Genomic DNA, 21,346 nt, shown 5'->3' on the forward strand with positions numbered 1-21,346 from the left:
CCAACCTGCCCTGCTCCCTGAGTACCCTGACCCCATCCACACCCCCACCAGCCCCGCTCCGGGACTCCCATGCCTATCCAACCCTCCCTGTCCCCTGACTGCCCCCCCCAGAACCTCTACCCCATCCGACCGTCCCCTGCTCCCTGTCCCCTGACTGCCCCCTGGGACTCCCTGCCCCTTATCCAAACCCCTCCTCCCACCCCCTTACCAAGCTGCTCAGAGCAGCAGGAGCTCGCAGCCCCGCTGGAGCCAGCCACGCCGCCTGCACTGACGGGGAGGAGCGGCGGGCCAGAGTGCTGGCAGCGCGGCATGACAGCATCTCTGCAGGGGAGGGACTGGGGGCTAGCCTCCCCAGCCGGGAGCTCAGGGGCCGGGCAGGATAGTCCCGCAGGCTGGATGTGGCCTGCAGTCCGTAGTTTGCTCACCTCTGACCTATACCAATACACAAGTGAATTGGCCTGGCTTCCAGCTGTGAGCGTGTCAGTTTGTAGCTGACACCTACCACCTTGGTAGCTGGCTGGCATCAGCGTTACAGGAACCAAACTAAAAGATAATCTACAGAATGATACAGAAATTAGTCCTTCAGAAAATCTGTAAAATGGCAAAAGATAGAGGACAAAAACTGATTGCTTACTCATCTTGATTTTGATGTGGGCTTTATCCTGCTTGATGTGCCGGTTTTGTCAGTGTATATTAATTGCTCGTAATTTGCAGTGTGGTGCGTGTGGGAATTACCTTCCAGTTATTTGTGCCATCCCGCTGACATGCTACCCCAATCTGTAAATAATGTGGAACTTGTGAGTATACTGATCTGTGTGGATTGTGTTTGTGTTTTGTTTCAAGGTGATGACACAATGACTGGAGATGGAGGAGAATACCTTAGGCCAGAGGACTTGAAAGAACTAGGTGATGACTCTTTGCCCAGCAGCCAGTTCCTAGATGGTATGAACTATCTGAGGTACAGCTTGGAGGGAGGCCGATCTGACAGGTATTTTACCTGAAGATTATATGCTTGTATGATGAGTTAGAGCATAATTTTGTTGAATAGTTAAGCTCTCTGCACAGACCTTCTCAATGTCTTTAATTCAAAATAGCTATGTGATACGCCTATTCTCTCTCATTTCTATAATTATTGTTACTTCTTAGAAGAAAGGAGTAGTCAAAAGGAAGTCATGAGAAGAAAACTACCAGGAACCAAATATATTTGGTACTGGGGAAAAAAGTTTACAACTGGCAGTGACCTAATTTTCTTGTACGCTAATACTGTACATGGTCCTAACAGACCAGAGGGCTTAAGGAAAAGTCTGTCCATGATTCATGGTAGGATGTTAACCAAAGGCATGGTTTGAGAATAAAAGCAATGTACCATCCTTCCTTGTTTTACCCACGGAAAGGAGGAGTGATATTGGCTATGTGGCAGGGTCACAGAGTTATCCTAACCTCCAGTTGGCACAGAACAGATGGCTCAGCGTTAGGGGATAGTTGGCTGAGATATTTTAGTGCTTCAGTAGGATGCTCTAGCCTGTGTTACCAGCCACAGCACAGAAGGAGAAACCTCACTGGGGCTATCTTGCACAGATGGGTGTTGTACCTGGGGTGTGCTAGTGCTTAGGGAAGTGTAACATTATATTGTAAAACCAAAATCAAAAAGAGCAATAGCCCTTTACACTTTGAAAGGGTTTATTGTAATTCACATCAAGTCAGTGTAGTCTACATTACAATACAGGGCCCAGTTTTCAAACTTCGGTATTTAACTAGTGAGCGTCAATGCATAATCAGGTCCCCAAACTGGCAGACAGACATCCACATTTCTAATTCAGAGTTAAGTGCCCAAAGAGGGAAATGGGTGTCCAAGATTAGGCATTTAGGTTTGAAAATTACAGTGTCTAGTATAAATTGTTCATGTCATTTCCAAATCTAGTGCATTCAGAGGTGGTATTTCCTTCAATACTGTCTGCGTCAAGATTTTGGCCACACAAATTGCAACCCATGCCACTGTCCAATGTAGTATGTTATTCCAGCACCAAACAGGATCTGATCCAAAGCCCAGTGAAATCAGCAGAGTTGTTTCAGTTGACTTAAATGGTCTTAGGATCACTCTTGGAACAAAAGAAGCCAGGAAATGACTCAGATTGTGTCATAAGATATCTAAACCCCTAAGCATTTAGGCCTTCCAAACTTGGAACCTTTGCTGCTCCAGTAAATCCAATGAATCCTACAACACAGTGGTTAAAAAAATCAAAAAGCGTTAATAATAATCTGCTGGTGGTGATGATTTTTTTTCTTTTTGATTTTCAATGAGTTGTATAAGAAGGCTCACATAGATTGATGCTGGGCTAGATTCAGTTCTCATTTATGTCAGTGTTAATCTTGAGTACATGCATAGATCTCAGGGGATTTACACGAGCATAGTTGAGACAAAAATCTGGCCCCCTGTTTGCAATATGAAAATTATTTCCTGGTCCTGTAGCAGATCTGTTTAAACTGAAATGCAGCAAAAGGACATCCAGGAAGAAGAATCAAACAAAAATGTGCATTTTCCCATGTCCATCTTTATGCTGCTCTTTCACGAATACAGTAAGGTCATATTCATGGGAATTACCACTAACACTGCCCAAATAAAGTTGCTTTGCTGCAGTACCTGAATCAGAGACGATGCAATGCAATAGAGATTTCATTTTTTTTCTGCTCTAACAAATGCAGCACAGCAAATCATTTAAGCTGCCCATTTTCATGTATTATTATGCATTTAAAATTATATTTAAAAAGCTTATACTTTTCTTTTGTAACCTTATTCCCTGTTTATTATTTCTCTCTCCCCATCATTCTTTTTAATATGCTTTCATTAGCACTATGCCCAGGTAGGTATTACACAGCCTGTAAACAGTGTCATCCCCAGTACACTCGTGCAACACCGATCACTATCCATCCATTTTGCAGGCCTGCTGATGACATATGTGCTGGAGTTGTTGTTTTTCACAGGGCCAAATGAATGGCATTGCTATTGGAGTTAGGTATATTCTCAGACAAGAGAGATGACCTGGTATATAGTAGCATATAATGATCTGTCAGCTAACCTAGGTTCAGGAAAGGCTCAGGTTTGAGATTTGGTGTATGACCTCCACTCCTCAACTTAACTCAAACGTATCTGCCATGTCAGATGGGAAAGATTTCTATCCATAAGTGGGGATCTATTAGGGAATGTTTCCAAGACTGGTTTATATAAAGTTGCAAGGGGCTCCAGTAATTTTCACAGAGTACTCAGGCAACAGAAAACATTTTGTATTTCCCACACCAGGTGTCACCAGTGGTAAGTGCTACATTTATCCTCTCAATTGGTCACTAGCGGGGTGAATGGAGTCCCAGTGATCCAGTGCATCCTGCAATTGTGAATTTGGCAACATTATCTGAACAACCCATGCAGAGAATCTATGTTTTAGTAGATTTCCTAGAGTATCTTGCCTCTTACTTAGTGTAACTTTATGTGACAATATTCCTAAAAGCCTAGCAAAAATAATAATTAGTGTACGTGTCTCTTAATCAGTTCTGTTCAACACCGCTTCCCATTAATAATGAGGTCTTGGTTCCCATAAGCACCCTTGGTTCTAGGTTTACACCACTTAGTGTACTTCAGCACCAGATGCTTTAGCAATCAGGTTGTTCCTTATGTATGCAACTGATATAATCCAGAGAAAATGAGGAATGCCATTTCAGTGTTTGTCTTAAACAAAATTTTAATGGAAATGTTATACTCCTAATTCATCACAGACCTCAGTCACATTTTTGTAACTATCATGTCTCTTAATAATGTCCATACCTTCAATGTACTGGGCATGTATTTATGAGCATGTACCATTCACTGGGCATGTTGTGGGCAAATTGTAGTGCTTGTAATAGTAATGTCTCCTAACCACAGGAGAAAGAGGACCAAATCACTGCAGGATATGTCTCTGCTGCAGCTAGGAGCCTCCCAACCCAGGTAGACAGACTCACACTAGTGGGGCTTGGGCAAATGCTCTAAAAATAAAAGTGTGGACATTGCAGCTCCAGTGGAGACTCGGGCTAGTCAACCAAGCTCAGACTCAGGGGTTGGCAGGGCTTGAGAGCTCAAGCTGCCAGCTGAGCGGCAACATCTATGTTGTTATTTTTGTATGCTACTTCGAGCCCCACTAGCGGAAGTCGATCTACCCAGGCTGGGAGGCTAAATCCAAGCCACAGTGTAGACATAACCTTAGAGACTAGCAGTAGAGCCTAGTACATGTTTCTTTTCACTCAGTAGTGGTCTGGTGAAACCTCACGTTAGCTGAACAGCAGGACCTATGATCTGGATGGCACTGTAAATCAGCTGTGAATGTTTCAAGCATTAAAGCAAGTAAAGGATAGTGGTAAAAAATGGGGTCTGCTACTGATGTTTAATTTCTGATATAAGAATGAATATTTACTGAAGTAATGTTATTATGGAAAACAAGGTGTAGCACTACAAAATATCTGCCAAAGTAACATACTTTGTCTATTCAAAATGACCTACAACCAAGGCTTTATACAGTACATTTTATTCAAAACAAGTTATACATGGACTAAAATGCATGAAATCCTAACCCCATTGGAGTCAATGGATGTTTTGCCATTGCCACTGCCTTCGGTGGAGTCAGAATTTCATCCAGGGAACATATAATATCCACAAAATGCCATATATCACCCTTGCTCAATTCTGTTTGCCCACTCATCGGGGTGAGTAATATTTGATGACGTGCAAATGAAATATCATTCGTTTTTTCACCATCATTATCCTGGTCAGAGTGGGTGAGAAGGTATTCTGCACTAATTTTCATGGCAGTTTTCCAAGGCTGATATTCATGTAATATTTTCATCATCTTTGTTATGATCAATTTTGTACAATCCATTCAATATGGCAGGCATGCAAAGGAAGGGCATTGGTAGCTCTTTTAATTTTATGTATCTCTAATGTAAATGCGCCAGGCCATTTATTTGTAAAATACAGATACTGCAAGAACCGATTGGATGAATGTAATTATATACAGTGTCATTGAACAGGAGCTGTTGCTGCACTATTTTTGTCTGACTTCCAATACGTTTACATTTAATAGTACTTACTTCAATCTGATGTATATAATGCACACTTAATATTTAAAATACTTGAAAATAAATTATCCCATTTTAAACCTACAAATATATTGAATTCTTATGGTACATCCACAATTAATTAGAGTAGAGCTCTGATTAATAGAGACAGATGTAAATTAACCACTAACCAACCAGGAGTAGAAGGAAGCTTCCCGTACGGGCATGTTATTTCAAAACTATCTGTTATGGGGTTTCTTCCGTCTTCCTCTGAAGCATCTGGTACTAACCATTGTCAGAAAGTTTATTGGGCTAAGTGGCCCACTGGTCTAATCCAGTTCGGCAGTTCCAGTGTTCTAATGTTTCTACATTATCATGGACAGTACCCACGCAAGTGCAATCCATGAGAACATAGCTAGTTCCTAAACTTACATGTAATGTGTCCTTAGCTACATAGAATAATAACAAGAAGTACACCTACATGAATGTACAGTGATACCTGTAAAATCTGAAGGGGTGTGAGCTGTTGATTTTTTGCAAAAAAAAAATCCCCCCAAAAATCCTGTATTTACTGTTTTTTTAATATGTAAAGGGCAAAATTAATGGTACTGTGAGGCAGAAACTCCATATTAGCTCGATATGTCTTTGTGTGCTAGGGTATCTTTGTTTTGTTTTGCTTTTTTGGATTTTGTTTTGAGCTAGCAGATATTGCAATTAAGTTCTGAGCTGGGCGCTTGGAAGCAGCTTATTATTGCCTTGCATCTCTCATTGCTACAGCAACCAGTTTTCTGTATTGCTGTGTGTACATACAAAGGAACCTGTGCTCACATTTTGAATTGTTGTTTTAGAGATGCTGCAGGCATGCAGGAGGCACTTTGTTTTACACAGGAAGCATGTGGCTGGCCACAGTTCACCTTGCTGTGTACCTTCCAGGGGACAAAACTGAACCTTACTCATTTATAATTTGAGTCAGAGAGAATGGATCAGAATGAAACTTCAGAGGGACTCATTTTGCTTCTTGTCAGATATTTGCATCTATTTTTTCCTAGACAGTTCACTTGTATTATGGAGCAGGAGAGAGAACTTGTTCAAAGAGCCTCAGCAGGAGTAACTGTTTAGTATAAAGGAAGCAATTAAGTAACATAGCTAATTTAAAGCATTGGTGGATAGAAAATAAAGTAGATTGTGATATAGTTTAGTCTCTTGCGTTCTCCTTTTAATTAAATGAGAGGAGTCAGTCAAAAGACTTTGGTTCAGTGCTCAATCAGAGACCCACAAGACTCTATTTTATACTCCCCCTGGAAGTTGCATTATATTTGCTAATAGCATGCTTTTTTCACTCTTCCGCTTGGTCCTTCATCCCATTTTCACAATACCTTCTCTACTGCTGATATATTGCCATGGCATCCTGCCAACCTACCAGCCTGCGGTCCTTCAGTTCAGACAGGTCCCACACGTTGAGCCATGCCTCCTACCTGAGGGACAGTGCCATGATTGATGATACAGTCATAATACCCAGCCACCAGGTAAGACCTTTCTCTTTATGTTACTGATCAGTTGCACAATATGCATTTATTTTAAACATTCAATTTTGGAAATATGAAAAAGAATCCCTGTGTGGATTCTGTTAACTGTACGACGTAATGTGTGCTGCAGTATTAATTGTACCATAAACTTGTCTAATTTCAAACTGCTATTAAATGAACTAGCTTATTGTATAATACTAAAGTATATTCTGTATGAACCAGAAATGTGTGAATGCATCTACAGTACATCTTTTTAGGGCTTTCCATTGTATCTGATTTTTTAGCAATGTTAATAGGCATGGGGTCACATGTTGAATTGCTGTGAAATCGAAGGAGCTTTGCTGATTTACACCAGCTGAGGATCTGGTCCACTATTCAGAGGGAAGATTTTTGAAGAGATAATCAAGTCATTGAAAGAGGGGTAAATCTGGTCTCTCCCAGTATTCCTGTTCACTGGGGCCAGTAATATTTGTGGTTGTTTAGAAAAAGCACAAGATGTTACAATAAGATGCTTGTAATACTTTGATGTCATTATTGCTCATTTTTATTTGTTGCCTTTTTTAAAGTGTTAATCATTTGCAGCCCTGCTATACAAAAATAACTCTTACTTATGGTTCGTTTGGCTCATTGCTTTTAAATATGAAAATACAAATTAAATAAGAGTTCTTTCGCATTCCCAGGTATCAACTCTGGCCAAGGAAGCTGAAAGGAATTCGTATCGCTTAAGCTGGGGCACTGAAAATTTGGACAATGTGGCGCTTTCTTCAAGCCCTATTCATTCAGGGTGAGTAACCCATTGATATGTACTATGAGGGTCAGAAAAACAGAGAGAGAATAACTGAGGTCCCAGCTGCTTGAGCTAATGCTTAACTTGGAGTTGAATAATACTTCATTACAGTCTAGTATTTAAAAAAATTGTTATAACCATTCAAATTCAGCCAGTCAGAAGAATATGAATATGGGCCCGATCCATTGGCCACTGAAGTCACTGAGAATCTTTCCATTGACTTCAGCAAGCATTGAATCAGGCTTTACATGAGGGATTTTGACCGATTACTACATAAGAACAGCCATACATGGTCAGACCAAAGGTCCATCTAGCCCAGTATCCTGTCTTCTGACAGTGGCCAATGCCAGATGCTTCAGAGGGAATGAACAGAGCAGGTAATCATCAAGTGATCATCCCCTGTCGCCCATTCCTAGCTTTTGACAAACTATTAATACCCCATCCCCACCCTCACCCCAAAAAATGCTTGGGGTTTTTGGAGAGAAAAACATATCATGCCTTTTTTGTTTTCACTAATAATGGAGAGCAAGGGCCTGATCCTGCCACATGATGAGCACCTCTTGTGAGGTCATTTGACATCAGTGAGAGTTTGAGCAACTTTGAGCCCTCAGCACTTCACTGTGTCAGGCCTTGACAGAATGAAATTGCAAAGTGAGAGAAGGGAGGCTGAGTGAACTGTGCAAGTGCTTTTTACAAATATAGTAAACTATGCCCCAGAACAGCAATATGTAATGAAAGCTGTGAAAAAATTCTAGAAATCACCAGTGCTACAACCAGAATCTTGAGAGACTGTCTCTTCTAATGAAGATTATCTTTCTAATAAATAAAGTGAATAGTGGTTGTTTGTGTGATGCAAAAATCCAGCACAGTAAGTTATGTTTATTGCTAATCAATTAATGTCCTCCAAGTAATATTCAAGCAGCCTTATGAACGTTTTGGTTTATACATTCCTGACCAGTTGCCTTCAGCTATCCCCACAACTGAGTATTTTTTGTTAGCATTTTTATTGGCACCAGTTTGGTGAAACATGAACAAGACAGAAACTAAATAAACCAGACCTGACCAAATCAGGGTTTATAAATGTTATCCTGTGTGGGCAAAAAATTGGGGGCTTGTTTGCTTATTTGCATTTTGGAATCAAAAATGAGTAACTCTGAACACTTATATCTAGAAAGAGAGTGTGTCAAGATTTAGATTTGAAAATTATTTTGGTAGATAATTCTAGCAATTGGTGCCAGATAAGTAAAGGTCTTTTTTCCAGATGATGTATATTACTTTTCGCTACACTACAATTGGACTGTCCAGTGATTGCAGGTGATAAGTTATTTACTTTTTATCTTTTATCTTATCTTTTTTACAGTGTTTTCACATTCTCTGGGGCCTGATCATTTCACACTTTTGTTCAAAGATTAATCAGTGATTCCTTAGATCTTTTGTATGACCAAGTCTGAGTTCCAGGGTCAGGCAATTAAATGTAATAGAAGCAACTGCCTCTGTAAAGCCATGGGGAAAATAATTGTATTTAACAAAAGACAGAGGTAATATTTGGTATTACTATTCTGTTTTTGATTTATACTGTTAATATACCAATAAAATATAATACTAAAGGAGCCTTCAAGAACCAAAATCCAACCCTTGAAAAATGTCCCATGAAAGTATATTCTTACCTTCCACTGACTTATCGAAAGAATTAACTTATCTTTTGTATGTTAAAGGGACACATTGGATTAAATCATAGTGTTTAAGAACCATGTGTGCTTAACTGAGTTCTAGGATTAACATCTTATTTTAAAACTGAAGCAAATTTAAAACTCTGCTTTTCTCTCTTAATGCTGTTTGTTTAATTATTGCATTTCACTTAGTTGGAACAATGAAAACAAATTTGGCATTTACATGATTTTCCCACTACCTGAAGTCATTATTAGGCTATCATACACTGGCTGATTGCTGCAATATATGGCTTGCGAACACTACAGGGAAATGTTTAAATCACTCAAAAAAACTTTTTGTTTGCAATTGGAAAACAAGTGTTATGGAAGCATTGATTTTAGGTTGTTTAAAGCATGGGGCTTTGTCCCAAGACACCACAGAAAGAAAGACAAGACACCAGGAGTGTGATTTAATTAGGCTATAACTTTATTAAATAACACACTGGGAATTATCTGGCAATAACTTGTCCAGTGCAGGTTCTTCCTGCTTTGTATGTGAGGGAGGACTGCGGTCAGCCCTCTACTCCCCTCCCCCCCCGACACACACACACACACACACACACACTGAACGTAGACTCAGGTGATGGGATTCCACCCTCCTTTCATATGAGGATTAAGGGGGTGTGAAGAGTTGTTCTGTCCTTGCTGTCCGGGACATTAGGAGCCCCAATCTCATTCCCACATTCTCCTATTCTGCTTGTAATCGTGAAAACCGAACTCCTATTAACAAGCACCTGTACTGGCTATCCGTCAAATTGTGACAATGTGAATTTTAAAACTTACCCTACCCACCAGATCCCTGGGCTGCAGTGGGGAAGGCAAAAAGCCCATCACATTGCCCAGGCCAATATGGAAGTGAGGGAAAGATTCCTTCTGAACACCAAAAAGATGACTGGTATGCTGCCCACACAAGCCTCAAAATCCACAACCCAAAGGAGGGAGAGCTGTCCTGAGGGTGCAGAATGGTACTCTTTAGCAAGAGGAAGGGCTTATAAGCCCTACTTTGGGTGCATACGAGACAATAGGTTTATATTGGGCCCTTCTGTCTAGCCAGTCAGCCAAGAAGCCCCCCTCCTCAAGATGAGAGGCTGAGTGCTCACAGCAAGGAGAGGAAAAGGGGGTGTGGGGCATTCCTTAAATAGCAAAAGGTTTTTTCCCTCCTGGCCCTGATAATGTATCTCACAACTTAGGCGGTGGAGGGTGTGTGTATGTATTTTAACCATACATTTGGGGTACATTTACCCAACTCTGTCCTTTTATAGGCTCATCAATCATATGAGTAAAGAACAACAAAACAAAGGTCAGAGATTCTGATAGCCATCTTGGAAACAAGAAAACCTCCTCCTCCTCTGGGAGCTGACACCCCAATAGTGTGCAATAATTTAGTGTAGAACATTTCCCAATTATTTTGCAGAGTTAGTATTCTCTTTATATTTTAATAAACCGGCTTAAAAGGGAAAAATATTGCCACATTATAATTTTCCGGCAGAAGGACATCTAACCTCCATTGGAGACAATCACAGTGTCCTTCTCATTAGGAGACATGCATGAGATGACATGCTCAGCAAAGTTAAGATTGTTTCAATATGTTAGAGACTCTTGGATGCTGTAACCGATGAGAAGGCAAAGACCTATCGCTTTTCTGGAAATGCCAGAAAATATAGTCTTTATTTTTTTTAACTTCCTGTCTCTGTGTTAGGAGAGATAAAGGTTTTGGACAGGTTTATGCAGGTCTCTTTAAAGAGTTTTAGTCACACAGTTTACAGTGAGTTTGTAATCTCATTGTGAAAGGGGCATAATGTTTTCATTAGGTTGGAAAGTGAAACACTGAATTTGAAGATCTCTTTCCATTTGCAGTTTTTAGATATTGCTTGTCAATAGCACATTTTTGTATCTTTTTCAACTATCAATGTGGTTTGTAGCATTGAATGCAACTGGTACAGTTTTAAGGCATGGTACATATGCAAAATTGTTACATTGTACTTGTTTTGTTGGGTTTTGGTGACATGCAAGCAACTCCAGCTTTACTCTTCTGAATTAAGTGATTACCAAAAATCTTCAAGACAAATGTGTATTTAACAGTTGTCTGTTAAATTTAGTTAAATTTATATTACAAACAAACAAAGAGGCAATGTGATCAAGTGGTTAGAGCATGTGGTTAGATCCAAGAAACCTGGATTCTATTACCTACTTTGTTATTAACTTGCCCCTGTGATCTATGGCAAATTTCCACTTAGGGTTTTTCTACCCAGCAATTTAGTGCACTGCAAGCCAGGGTGCGAATCTACGGTGCACAAACTGACCATGTGGACCCTGTTACAGTGCACTAAAAATTCCCTAGTGCACTTTGGTCTACTCCCATTTCAAATAGTAGTACGGTAAAGCACATTATAGAACTTTTAGGACATGGTAGCAAGCTCTACATGGCCGGTTAGTTCATGGCAAGCTAGTGCACAGTAGATTCACACCCAGACTTGCCACACATTGAATCACTGTGTAGACAAGCCCATAACCCCTTTGTGCTTCAGTTTCCTCTCTGTAAAATTGAGATGATAACGCTTACATTTTATATATAAAAAAGCAGATCCTCAGATGAAATGCACTGCATAAGTAAGTGCAATGTATTATTTTTATTATTACATATACACATACATTTATTAAATAGATATTCTGAAAATAGAAGTCTGATTGGTTAATAGACAATCCAAATGCATGTGTGGGGTTGTGTTGATGAGTTTACCCTCCTGGAAACATTACTTCCATCAGTGGGACTAAAAAACAATAGAGAATCACCAGCTGAAATTGACAAATAATTAGCATTATCATTCTTAGCTGCCTGTCTGCAAAAAAGGAGATTGGATCATTGCTAACAAGGTAAACTAAATAAATTTAAAGTGTTGTATTTTGAATCCCTTAAATTGTTTCCCTAGTGTGACATTCACTTCCTGGAAATAGTTGTGAAAACAGGACATGGCAGGTAGCAGCTGAGAGTCTTTTTCAAATGTACAAAATTAAATGATATCAGAATACACTGATGCCTTTAACAGGTTATTTAAAACAAAACTCAGGTGTGTTTCATTATAGGCAAAGTTTTGCTGATGTCAAAAGAAGTAAATGACACTGGAGACATCCATAATAAGAAAGTGATGTCAGAAAAGTACATAATTGACCATATAATGTATTATCGGGAACATAAATGGTTAGAAGAATAAGTTTAAAATGTATCACTCTGGAGGGGGAATGAAAGGAGGACCAGAAACATGCTAAGTTGGGGTAAGATGGAGGACAGAAGGTTCATGATAGGAGACTTGAGAAGAGAGGGTTGCGATGGAATCTTAGCTCCTATGGAATTGATGTCACCAGAATCTCTTGATGAAATTATATTTGAGACATGTAGATACAGAGTTACTCATGTTATGCTGTGGGCCCAATTTTCAAATTTGAACACCTGAACTAGGGAGCACAGTCCCTTATCTGGGTTTCAGATAAGTATTCAGGACTCCAAATGCCCAATTTAGGCACGTGAGTGCCAACCTGAACACTCCAATTCAAAACTGGGATTAAGGCACACATGTACCGAGGATCTGATGACATCCTAAATCATTCTAATTTTGCTGTTGTAGTAACCCGTGGTGCTTGGTTTATGCTTATATCCCAAACTTACTTTATCCTCTCCTCATATATACTATATATAGATATATATACAAAGTTATATATTTAAGTCAAAAACCTCTTCTGTTTTCTTCTTATATTTCACTTAATCCATTCTTTTTTTTATGCTAAATGATCTATTCTGTTGCAGCCGCTCCTCTCCATGTCTTGATCATGACAACAGCAGGTGAATGTCTGCATAATTCTGTTAATATGTGGCTCCCCCCCACCTTTTTCATCCTTCTCCTTATTTACCTCACTTCAGGATGCTTTAGTATGTTTGTCCACTCACCCTCGGAATGGCAGTTAAACAGAGCCCTATTTTCCCCACCTACAATGTGTACCTTTTCTCCCAACGGCGTTACTCCCCTTCATAAGAAAAATGCTTGATACAAAAAGGGTAAAATTGGTCCTATATTCTTAATTCTGTTTGATTTTATTGATTTAAATTGAATCCTTCATGTTGGTGCCAAGTGCTGCACTAGGTGACTGATTAAATTTTGCTGAGCCACTGATGTGTTTGGTGCTGCACAGAGAATAGCAAATGATGCAATCTCTACCTGAAGGAGATTGTAATCTATTAATAAACTGAGGTCTGATATATTCATTGGAGATATATTCCCTTCATTTTTTTAAAACATCACTGTAATGGCAGTTGAAAGATACTTCTAAATTCTCAGATGAATAAAATTATTAGGAAAGTAATGAATCACAAAATCATTTTTAAAGGATGCACACCAACAGTCCTGCTCTTTGTTTAGCATAATAAAAGTATTATCATCAGTGAAGGGTACATTACTGTATGCAAATTCCAATTGTTTCCAGATGCCTTGCAGCTAGAGCCATGTTTTTTGTCCTCCCAGAATGTATTTTCCCCCCATACTATATATAGCTCAGTTTTGACCTGATTCAGCACTCACTGAAGAAATTGAAAAGTCTCCCGTTAACTTCAGCAGGCATTGGGGATCAAGGCCTTGATTCTTAGTATCTTTGAATGTGACCTTTGGATCAGTTTTCTTGTCCAGTTTTAAACTTGAGAATTGCTGAAGCAGCCTGATAAAACTATTTGTTTCTACTTTTTTCACGCTCTGACTAACTCTGAATGCTGCTATCTCCTTGTTTCCCTGTTTCTTATATTAGTTAAGATGCCTTAGAAAATTTCTTAAATGTACCTACGGTGGATATAGTTCAGTGATGACTGTTATTGTTTCATGCTATATGATGAGAAGCATGTGCCTTACTAACTCAAGTGAAGAATCATTTCTGAACTGACTGTATAATGAGGGTGTATTGCTTTTGCATTTTCAGTTTTTATGTTCGTTTTAACATTAACCACAGCCTGTTTTAGAAAGACTCTTCAGGGAGCTGTGTTTGCATGGCTGTTCAAATGGTTCTGCAGACAGAGATGTGCGGCTGAGCCCCAGCAATCTGGTATTCATTGCTATCTGAAGAGACTAACTCTTAGCAAACAGTTTACAAAACAATGACACTTAGCAAAGCCCCAAAATAATGTCTTCTCTTCCCCCAAATAAAGGTCTAGCCATTCTTTATTTCGTTGTTTATTTCTCTGCTGTATTTTTAAGTGGGCACAGAAATAGTTCGTTTACATGTTATTGGCATACCAAGAAAATCAGACCAGGAAATAACTTAGGGGTTGTTTACGTGAACATTTAATTTGCAGCAAGCCAGGCTGTGAATCTTACCCCACACTAGTCTGCCATGCAGACCATGCTGATGGACACTAACAGTTCCTTAGTGCGTTTTGACCTACCCTGCTTTGAAATTGTTAGTGCATGTCAGTAGGGTCCACGTGGGTAGTTCTTGTGCAGGAGGCTAGTGCAGGGTAGATTTACCCCTGAGCTTGCTCCAAACTAAATGTTCCTGTAGACAAGCCCTTAGTGTCACAGCAGAAGGTGCGCAATACAAAGATTCCTTGGAACCGCATCTCAGCTCTTCATGTTCGCAAGGTAGATACATTGAACACCATGCATTTTGTATGATTCTTGCAAATGAGACTATAAAAAAAACCAACAAGCTGACAAAGGTTTGGTCTGTTTTGTGTGGAAAGCTTTGCAGACATCTTGTGAGAGTAATGGGCTTGCTCTCATGGGCTTAGCCAAAATGACTGCTCTTCCTCAGTGGGGTAATATGTATATATTTGTGAATTGCTATAGGATCCTTTGGAATAAAAGGCCTTATGTAACTGGTAACTACTATCTCTTCCTTACACCACGTTAACATTTGATTATAAAATTTTGGCCTACATTTGTATTTGCATAATTTTGTTTACATAGACCATTATTTGTGCCTTTTTAAAGCACGGTTTATAGGTAGGGGACAGAATTTACATACAGAAATCCCATTAGTCCCAAAGAGTTTTGTATGTAAATTCTGTCACATTTGCCTGAGTGATAGTGTTTGAAAATGGTGTGTGCAGAGTTGCAAGCACAAAGATGGAAGCTTCATTGAGGCAGCTTTAATGATCTGGACCATAAAGCTTGAATATTATATTTACACAATACTATGACCTACCTCCATGAAGAATATAAAATTACCTTTATGGCTTTCATGCATCTCACATATCAACTCCTCCCAAATATAGTTCCAGTCAATTAGGACCTACATAGTGGACAAAATTTAGCAGTTAAACCCCTGTATAAGTGAGGGCAACTTCACTGATGTCAATGGGCTGAATTTGATACATTAAGTAGAGTGGACATTGGTTGGTCTCACCTGTAACTGTTCTTGCCAGAACAGTATGTCTTAGCCTCCTCCCATGGAATACCCAACTTATATCATATTTCCTGAAGAGTATTTGCTTTTCGTCCCTTTAATTGCTTTTCATCTTCTCTTCATCTTTTCATCTACTACAACTCCCCCTAATAGGGAGAATTTCACTATCTTGCCCTGAAACTTCCTTTTCGCTCTGATTTGGGCCATAACAAGCACTTGACATTTGTTTGCAAGCATGATTAATCCTAAACTCTAGGAAGCACAGCTTAGTAACTGTGCTGGTTGATCCAGTCCTTCAAGACTATATAGACGTTAGGGTCATAGCCTACGTTTGCTAAGCTTCATTTCCAGCTTTTTTCTTTAAAACTTTGCCAGAAAATGAAACATATTCAAAAGTTGTCCATCCCTACCTCCAGGAAAGTTTACCTTCTTGTTAGTGCAGTCACTCTTGAGACATGTATATTTTGACTTCATTGCTTTAACTTCTGAATTGCTGCCATCTTGGATCAGGACTCAATTAAAGTTTAAATAGAACATAATTCTAATAAAACAAATACATCTACCCAAACTTAAGAAATACAGTTCCATGAGATGTATTTATTACAGGAGGGACCTTTAAAACATGGTGTGTGACAGATTTCTTCAGCTATATATAGAGATGTAAAACTAGAAAAGATTCATCTAGCCCATTGCTGTGTTGATACAGGTATGTTTCTTTCAGTGTTTTGTGTACTCTAGGGCTCAAAAGAAGGCATTCCCATCACTCACTTGAGAGAGATCTTTCTGAAAGAGTCTTCATGGTTAGAAGTTTCTCTTATATTTGTATTAACTTGACACCATTCAATTTCATCCCATTGCCCCGGCTATACCCCCCAATACCATCCTAATACCTCTCTTTACTGTTTTTACACCCTTAAAATGACTATAGATATTATATCTCCCATATTCATCAGTTTCTGTAAATTAGTTTAGTTCTTTTGACCTTTCCCCATAAATCAATCTCTCCAGATATTCTCTGACTTCCCTTTTACAACATATCTATGGTACTGAATAGGCATGGACCCCAGCCATGAAATTCAGGTTTGGGTATGAATTTTGACCCAACTCCTTTCAAGTTCTGTAAGCTTGGAATTGGGGTACCATTGTGCAGAGAGAGAGAGAGAGAGATTACTAAATGTGGATCTTAAGTTTGATCCAGATTTTGATAGCTCTGCCCACTTCAAAACTTAGGACTCTAGCCCATCTCTAGTACTAAGTGTCCAGAACTGTGCATAATATTTTAGGTATGATCTCACCATAATCATACAGAAAGGTACTATTAACTCTCTAGTCTGTGAAATAATGCATGCATATGTCTAAATTTGCAAAGGCTTTTTATTTTGCTGCGATAACAAATAGCAAAGTCATACATAATTAGCTGTTCTCTATTACTCATAGTTCTCCTTTGGTGTACAGTATTCCAGTTTCTTCCTTCCTATTCAATATCAGTTTCAGATTACTCTTCCATAGATACACTGATCATTAGCTTGCATTTATCTAATTTTGTTATTTCCTGCTCACAGTCTTAACCCTTATTTTATTCTTATGTCTTCACTGGTGTTTGAATCACCTTCCAATCTAGAATCATCTATGAATGTAAATAATATGCTGTTTTCTCATCCTCTAGATCACTAATAAAATATCAAATTAAGCACCATCCCTGCAGCATCTTCCTCCAACTCAGTACATTGCTGTTGATCATTAACTTTTGTTCACAGTCCCTCAGAAAATGTTTAGTCAGTATGACACCGTTTGACTTTTTATGTAAAAGTTTCTGAATCAGAACATTGAACACATTATTAAAATCTGTTACTTTACAGCTTCACCCACTAGTTTGTAATTAGATTTTGAAAAGCAATTAATTTTCCATCATGATTTGTTTTTATTCAACCCCCATGCCTTTGTTTTTACCAAACCCATAATTGCTTATGACTATTATAATCTAGAAGGTTACTGGGTTTTCTTCCTCTTAATATTTTTCCATGATTATACTCTGGATAGAGGTTAGCCTTATTTGATGTAATTGTCAGGGTTGCTTATTTTATTCCCATTTTTAGAAGACTGGTATGACATTTGATTTTTAATATACATCTGCTGCCTCCTTCGTTCTCCAGGATTTTTTTTTCAAAATTATTTACCAGTGATTTAATAAATTCATTGTTTCATTACTTTAAAACTCTTAAGCCATGTAGGGTGAAATCCTGGCCCTATTGAAATCAATAGAAATATCATCCACACTTGCTGATTTGCATATATTCCACTTACCATGTATTCTTGGACCGTTTTAGGTCTGATCCTTTACCATTGAAATAAGTGAAATGTTTCTCATCGACTTCAGTGAACAGGGCTGGCCTTACCATGAGGTGAACTGAGGCAGCCGCCAGGTGCCAGACTGGAAAGAGGGGGGGGCGCCACTAGGACCCAGAGTGCAGAAAATTGTGTCTGCTGCTGGTGCATGTGTATTCTTTCTGCTCTAGATGCACAGGGATGGTGGAGTGCTGTGCTGGAGGAAGGAGGGCACAAGAGACATAACAGGCAGGCAGGAGAAAAGGTGAGAGGGAATAACAAAAAGCAGCAGGAGCTGCAGGGAGAGAGAGGAGGAGGAGCCTTTTATGTACCTTTCTAGCACCCCAAGGAGCCTGGACTGATTAACACCAGCTTCTCAGGGAGCTTCCTGTTTCCTGCTGCTTCCCTGAACCCACTTGAGGAGAACAGGCAGTCAACTGAAGTAGTAGGAGCCAGTTAGGCCCTTAAGACACTGATATCTTCCCTCACTCAGGCCCTGCTACCAGCCTGCTTATTTGTCCCCTTCAATTGCGTGTTGAGAGCCACTATAGCTGGTACAGAACAGCAGTCATGAGTGAAAGAAGAAAACGCCCCTCTAGTGTTCAGAAAAAGAAAGAAAGCAAAGGAAGCTTTTCTATCTAAGCGGGAATGAGCTATCTCCTATCTAAGCAGGAAGGAGGTCCTGGGCTACGTAGACACAAATGTTCACGGTGAGCCTTCCGGCCCCAGTGAGTAAGTGAGTGGTGAGGAGATGCCTGATCTTCCAGTTAGTCAGAGTGCAGGTGACCTGGCAGCTACTGCAGCATCCATATCTCCATCTCAAATGGATGTAACCATGCACATTCCTGAAGAAAAGTGTAGATCAGAGAAGAGTGTGGTGGAGGGGCAAGAAACAGCTGCTGCTGAGTTTAATTCCTTAAGTCTAGATGATCCAGGACTGTGGACCCACTTGAGCAGTAGCCTGAGGGACTTCCATGTGCTGCATGGGCCACAGCAAGTGAAAAACTTCATGTTCCCCAAAAACAATGAAAATAGAAGTTTCCATCCAACACATTACTGGCATGAAAACCACAATGGTGACAAAGTGGAGAGGCCATGGCCTATGTACTCAAAAACCCAGAATGCTGCATACTGTTTGTGTTGCAAACTCTTCCAGTCTAATGCTCCAGCCACATTGGGTTCTACAGGAACAAAGGACTGGAAAAATCTGGCTAGAAACCTGGCATGCCATGAGAAGGCAGCAAATCATCAGAAAGCATTCCATAGATGGAAAGAGCTTGAGATGAGACTAAGGTTAAAGGCCACCATAGATGATCAGCATCAAGAGAAGATTGCTCTTGACTGGCAAAGTGTTCTGAAAAGGCTTATTGCCATTGTGAGAATACTTGCTACCCGAAACCTAGCACTGCGTGGCACTTCAGATCAGCTGTATGTGCCAAACAATGGAAACTTCCTTAAAATTGTGGAGCTGATGGCTGATTTTGATGCTGTACTCCAGGAGCATCTAAGAAGAGTCACCACCCAAGAAATGTACGCACACCACTACCTTGGAAAAACAATTCAAAATGAGATCATACAGTTGCTGGCAACAAAAGTCAAACAGAAGATTGTGGCAGATCTGAAGTCAGCAAGATATTACTCTGTTGAAACAATAGTAAAGAATAAAATTGTCAGACACATAGAAGAACATAAATTGTTGTGCAAAAGTCAACATGGTTTCTGTAAAGGGAGATCATGTCTTACTAATCTATTAGAGTTCTTTGAGGGGATCAACAAACATGTGGACAAGGAGGATCCAGTGGACATAGCGTACTTAGATTTCCAGAAAGCCTTTGATAAGGTCCCTCACCAAAGGCTCTTACGTAAATTAAGTTGTCATGGAATAAGAGGGAAGATCCTTTCATATTGAGAACTGGTTAAAAGACAGGAAACAAAGGGTAGGAATAAATGGTAAATTTTCAGAATGGAGAGAGGTAACTAGTTGTGTTCCCCAAGGGTCAGTCCTAGGACCCAATCCTATTCAACTTATTCATAAATGATCTGGAGAAAGGAGTAAACAGGGAGGTGGTGAAGTTTGCAGATGTTACTAAACTGCTCAAGATAGTTCAAACCAAAGCAGACTGTGAAGAACTTCAAAAAGATCTCACAAAACTAAGTGATTGCCCAACAAAATGGCAAATGAAATTTAATGTGAATAAATGTAAAGTAATGCACACTGGAAAAAATAACCCCACTATACATACAATATGATGGGGGCTAATTTAGCTCCAACTAATCAGGAAAAAGATCTTGGAGTCATCGTGGATAGTTCTCTGAAGACATCCACGCAGTATGCAGCAGCAGTCAAAAAAGCAAACGAGATATTTGGAATCATTAAAAAAGGGATAGAGAATAAGATGGAGAATATCTTATTGCCCTTATATAAATCTATGGTATGCCCACATCTTGAATACTGCATACAGATGTGGTCCCCTCATCTCAAAAAAGAGATATACTGGTATTAGAAAAGGTTCAGAAAAGGGCAACTAAAATGATTAGGGGTTTGGAACGGGTCCCATATGAGGAGAGATTAAAGAGGCTAGGACCTTTCAGCTTGGAAAAGAGGAGACTAAGGGGGGATATGATAGAGGTATTTTACGGGAAGACTTTGACAAACCAGTAAAGTGCCTGAAACCGCTATGGCTTATTGCTAAAAGCAGCCAAGTCAGCAGGCTGTAAATTGATCAAGTCAGCAGGCTTAGCTTAACCAAGGCAGGAGGGGGGGTCTTTAGGTGCCACAGAGAGGGCAGCTTGACCCCGTGTCCTTCCTGATAAGAATTGTGTTGAAGTGGCTGATACATGCATAGAGGAGCAGGATGTGCCCCAGGAATATCTATTGGGGGCCTCAAGGCTGCAAACTCTGGAAAAACCCACACCTGGTTAATCAATAATCAGAAGGAACCTTTTGTTGGACCACTGAAACTGCTTGTAACAAGTTTTCTTTAAGGGGCATGTTTAATGTATAAATAAGGGGAAAAAGTTTGAGGTAGTTGGACTCTTTTTGGATTCTCCCTCTGGATACATCTTGCAGTCCCCATTGTCAGACGAAAGATTCGGCCACCGGAAGCTGGCCGCTGTGCCAGTCGAGAGGCACACTCAGCTTTGGTAATTATCAAGGGTTGGGGGTGTTTTACTAACCTTTTGCGGAAGTGTGTAAGTGCTTGAGACTAAGTAAAGTTTAGCTTTAAGTGAAAGCACTTTTGCGTTGTCCTGTTTGTACTAGCCGGCTATTGGTCGGACGGCCATGTCTCCCATGATTTATTTCCTGACACCACCTCGCACAGAGTAAACGTTACCAAGAGCTTTGGGTTGAAAGAACCCCGGGTAACAGTATATAAAATCATGAGTGGTGTGGAGAAAATGAATAAGGAAAAGCTATTTACTTTTTCCCATAATATAAGAACTCGGGACCACCAAATGAAATTAATGGGTAGCAGGTTTAAAACAAATAAAAGGAAGTTCTTCTTCACTCAGCGCACAGTCAACCTGTGGAA

General features: G+C 39.7%; 1 protein-coding gene across 45 annotated transcripts in view; it reads left to right on the top strand.

The window, feature by feature from the left end:
- The window catches only part of ANK2 (ankyrin 2), a 565,434-nt gene that overhangs the window by 481,011 nt on the left and 63,077 nt on the right, over positions 1 to 21,346 (top strand). For 26 of the 45 annotated variants that reach the window (XM_048846725.2, XM_048846758.2, XM_048846731.2 and 23 more), the window contains 3 exons: positions 844 to 988; positions 6,506 to 6,608; positions 7,289 to 7,392. In XM_048846725.2, coding sequence (XP_048702682.2) covers positions 844 to 988; positions 6,506 to 6,608; positions 7,289 to 7,392 — 352 coding nt within the window. Of the gene's footprint in view, positions 1 to 843; positions 989 to 6,505; positions 6,609 to 7,288; positions 7,393 to 11,936; positions 11,979 to 12,906; positions 12,943 to 21,346 lie in introns of all 45 variants that reach the window. The other 19 variants (XM_048846737.2, XM_075127607.1, XM_048846738.2 and 16 more) reach the window with 3 other exon arrangements.

Source organism: Caretta caretta, chromosome 4, assembly GCF_965140235.1.
Source record: "Caretta caretta isolate rCarCar2 chromosome 4, rCarCar1.hap1, whole genome shotgun sequence".
Taxonomy (NCBI): domain Eukaryota; kingdom Metazoa; phylum Chordata; order Testudines; family Cheloniidae; genus Caretta; species Caretta caretta.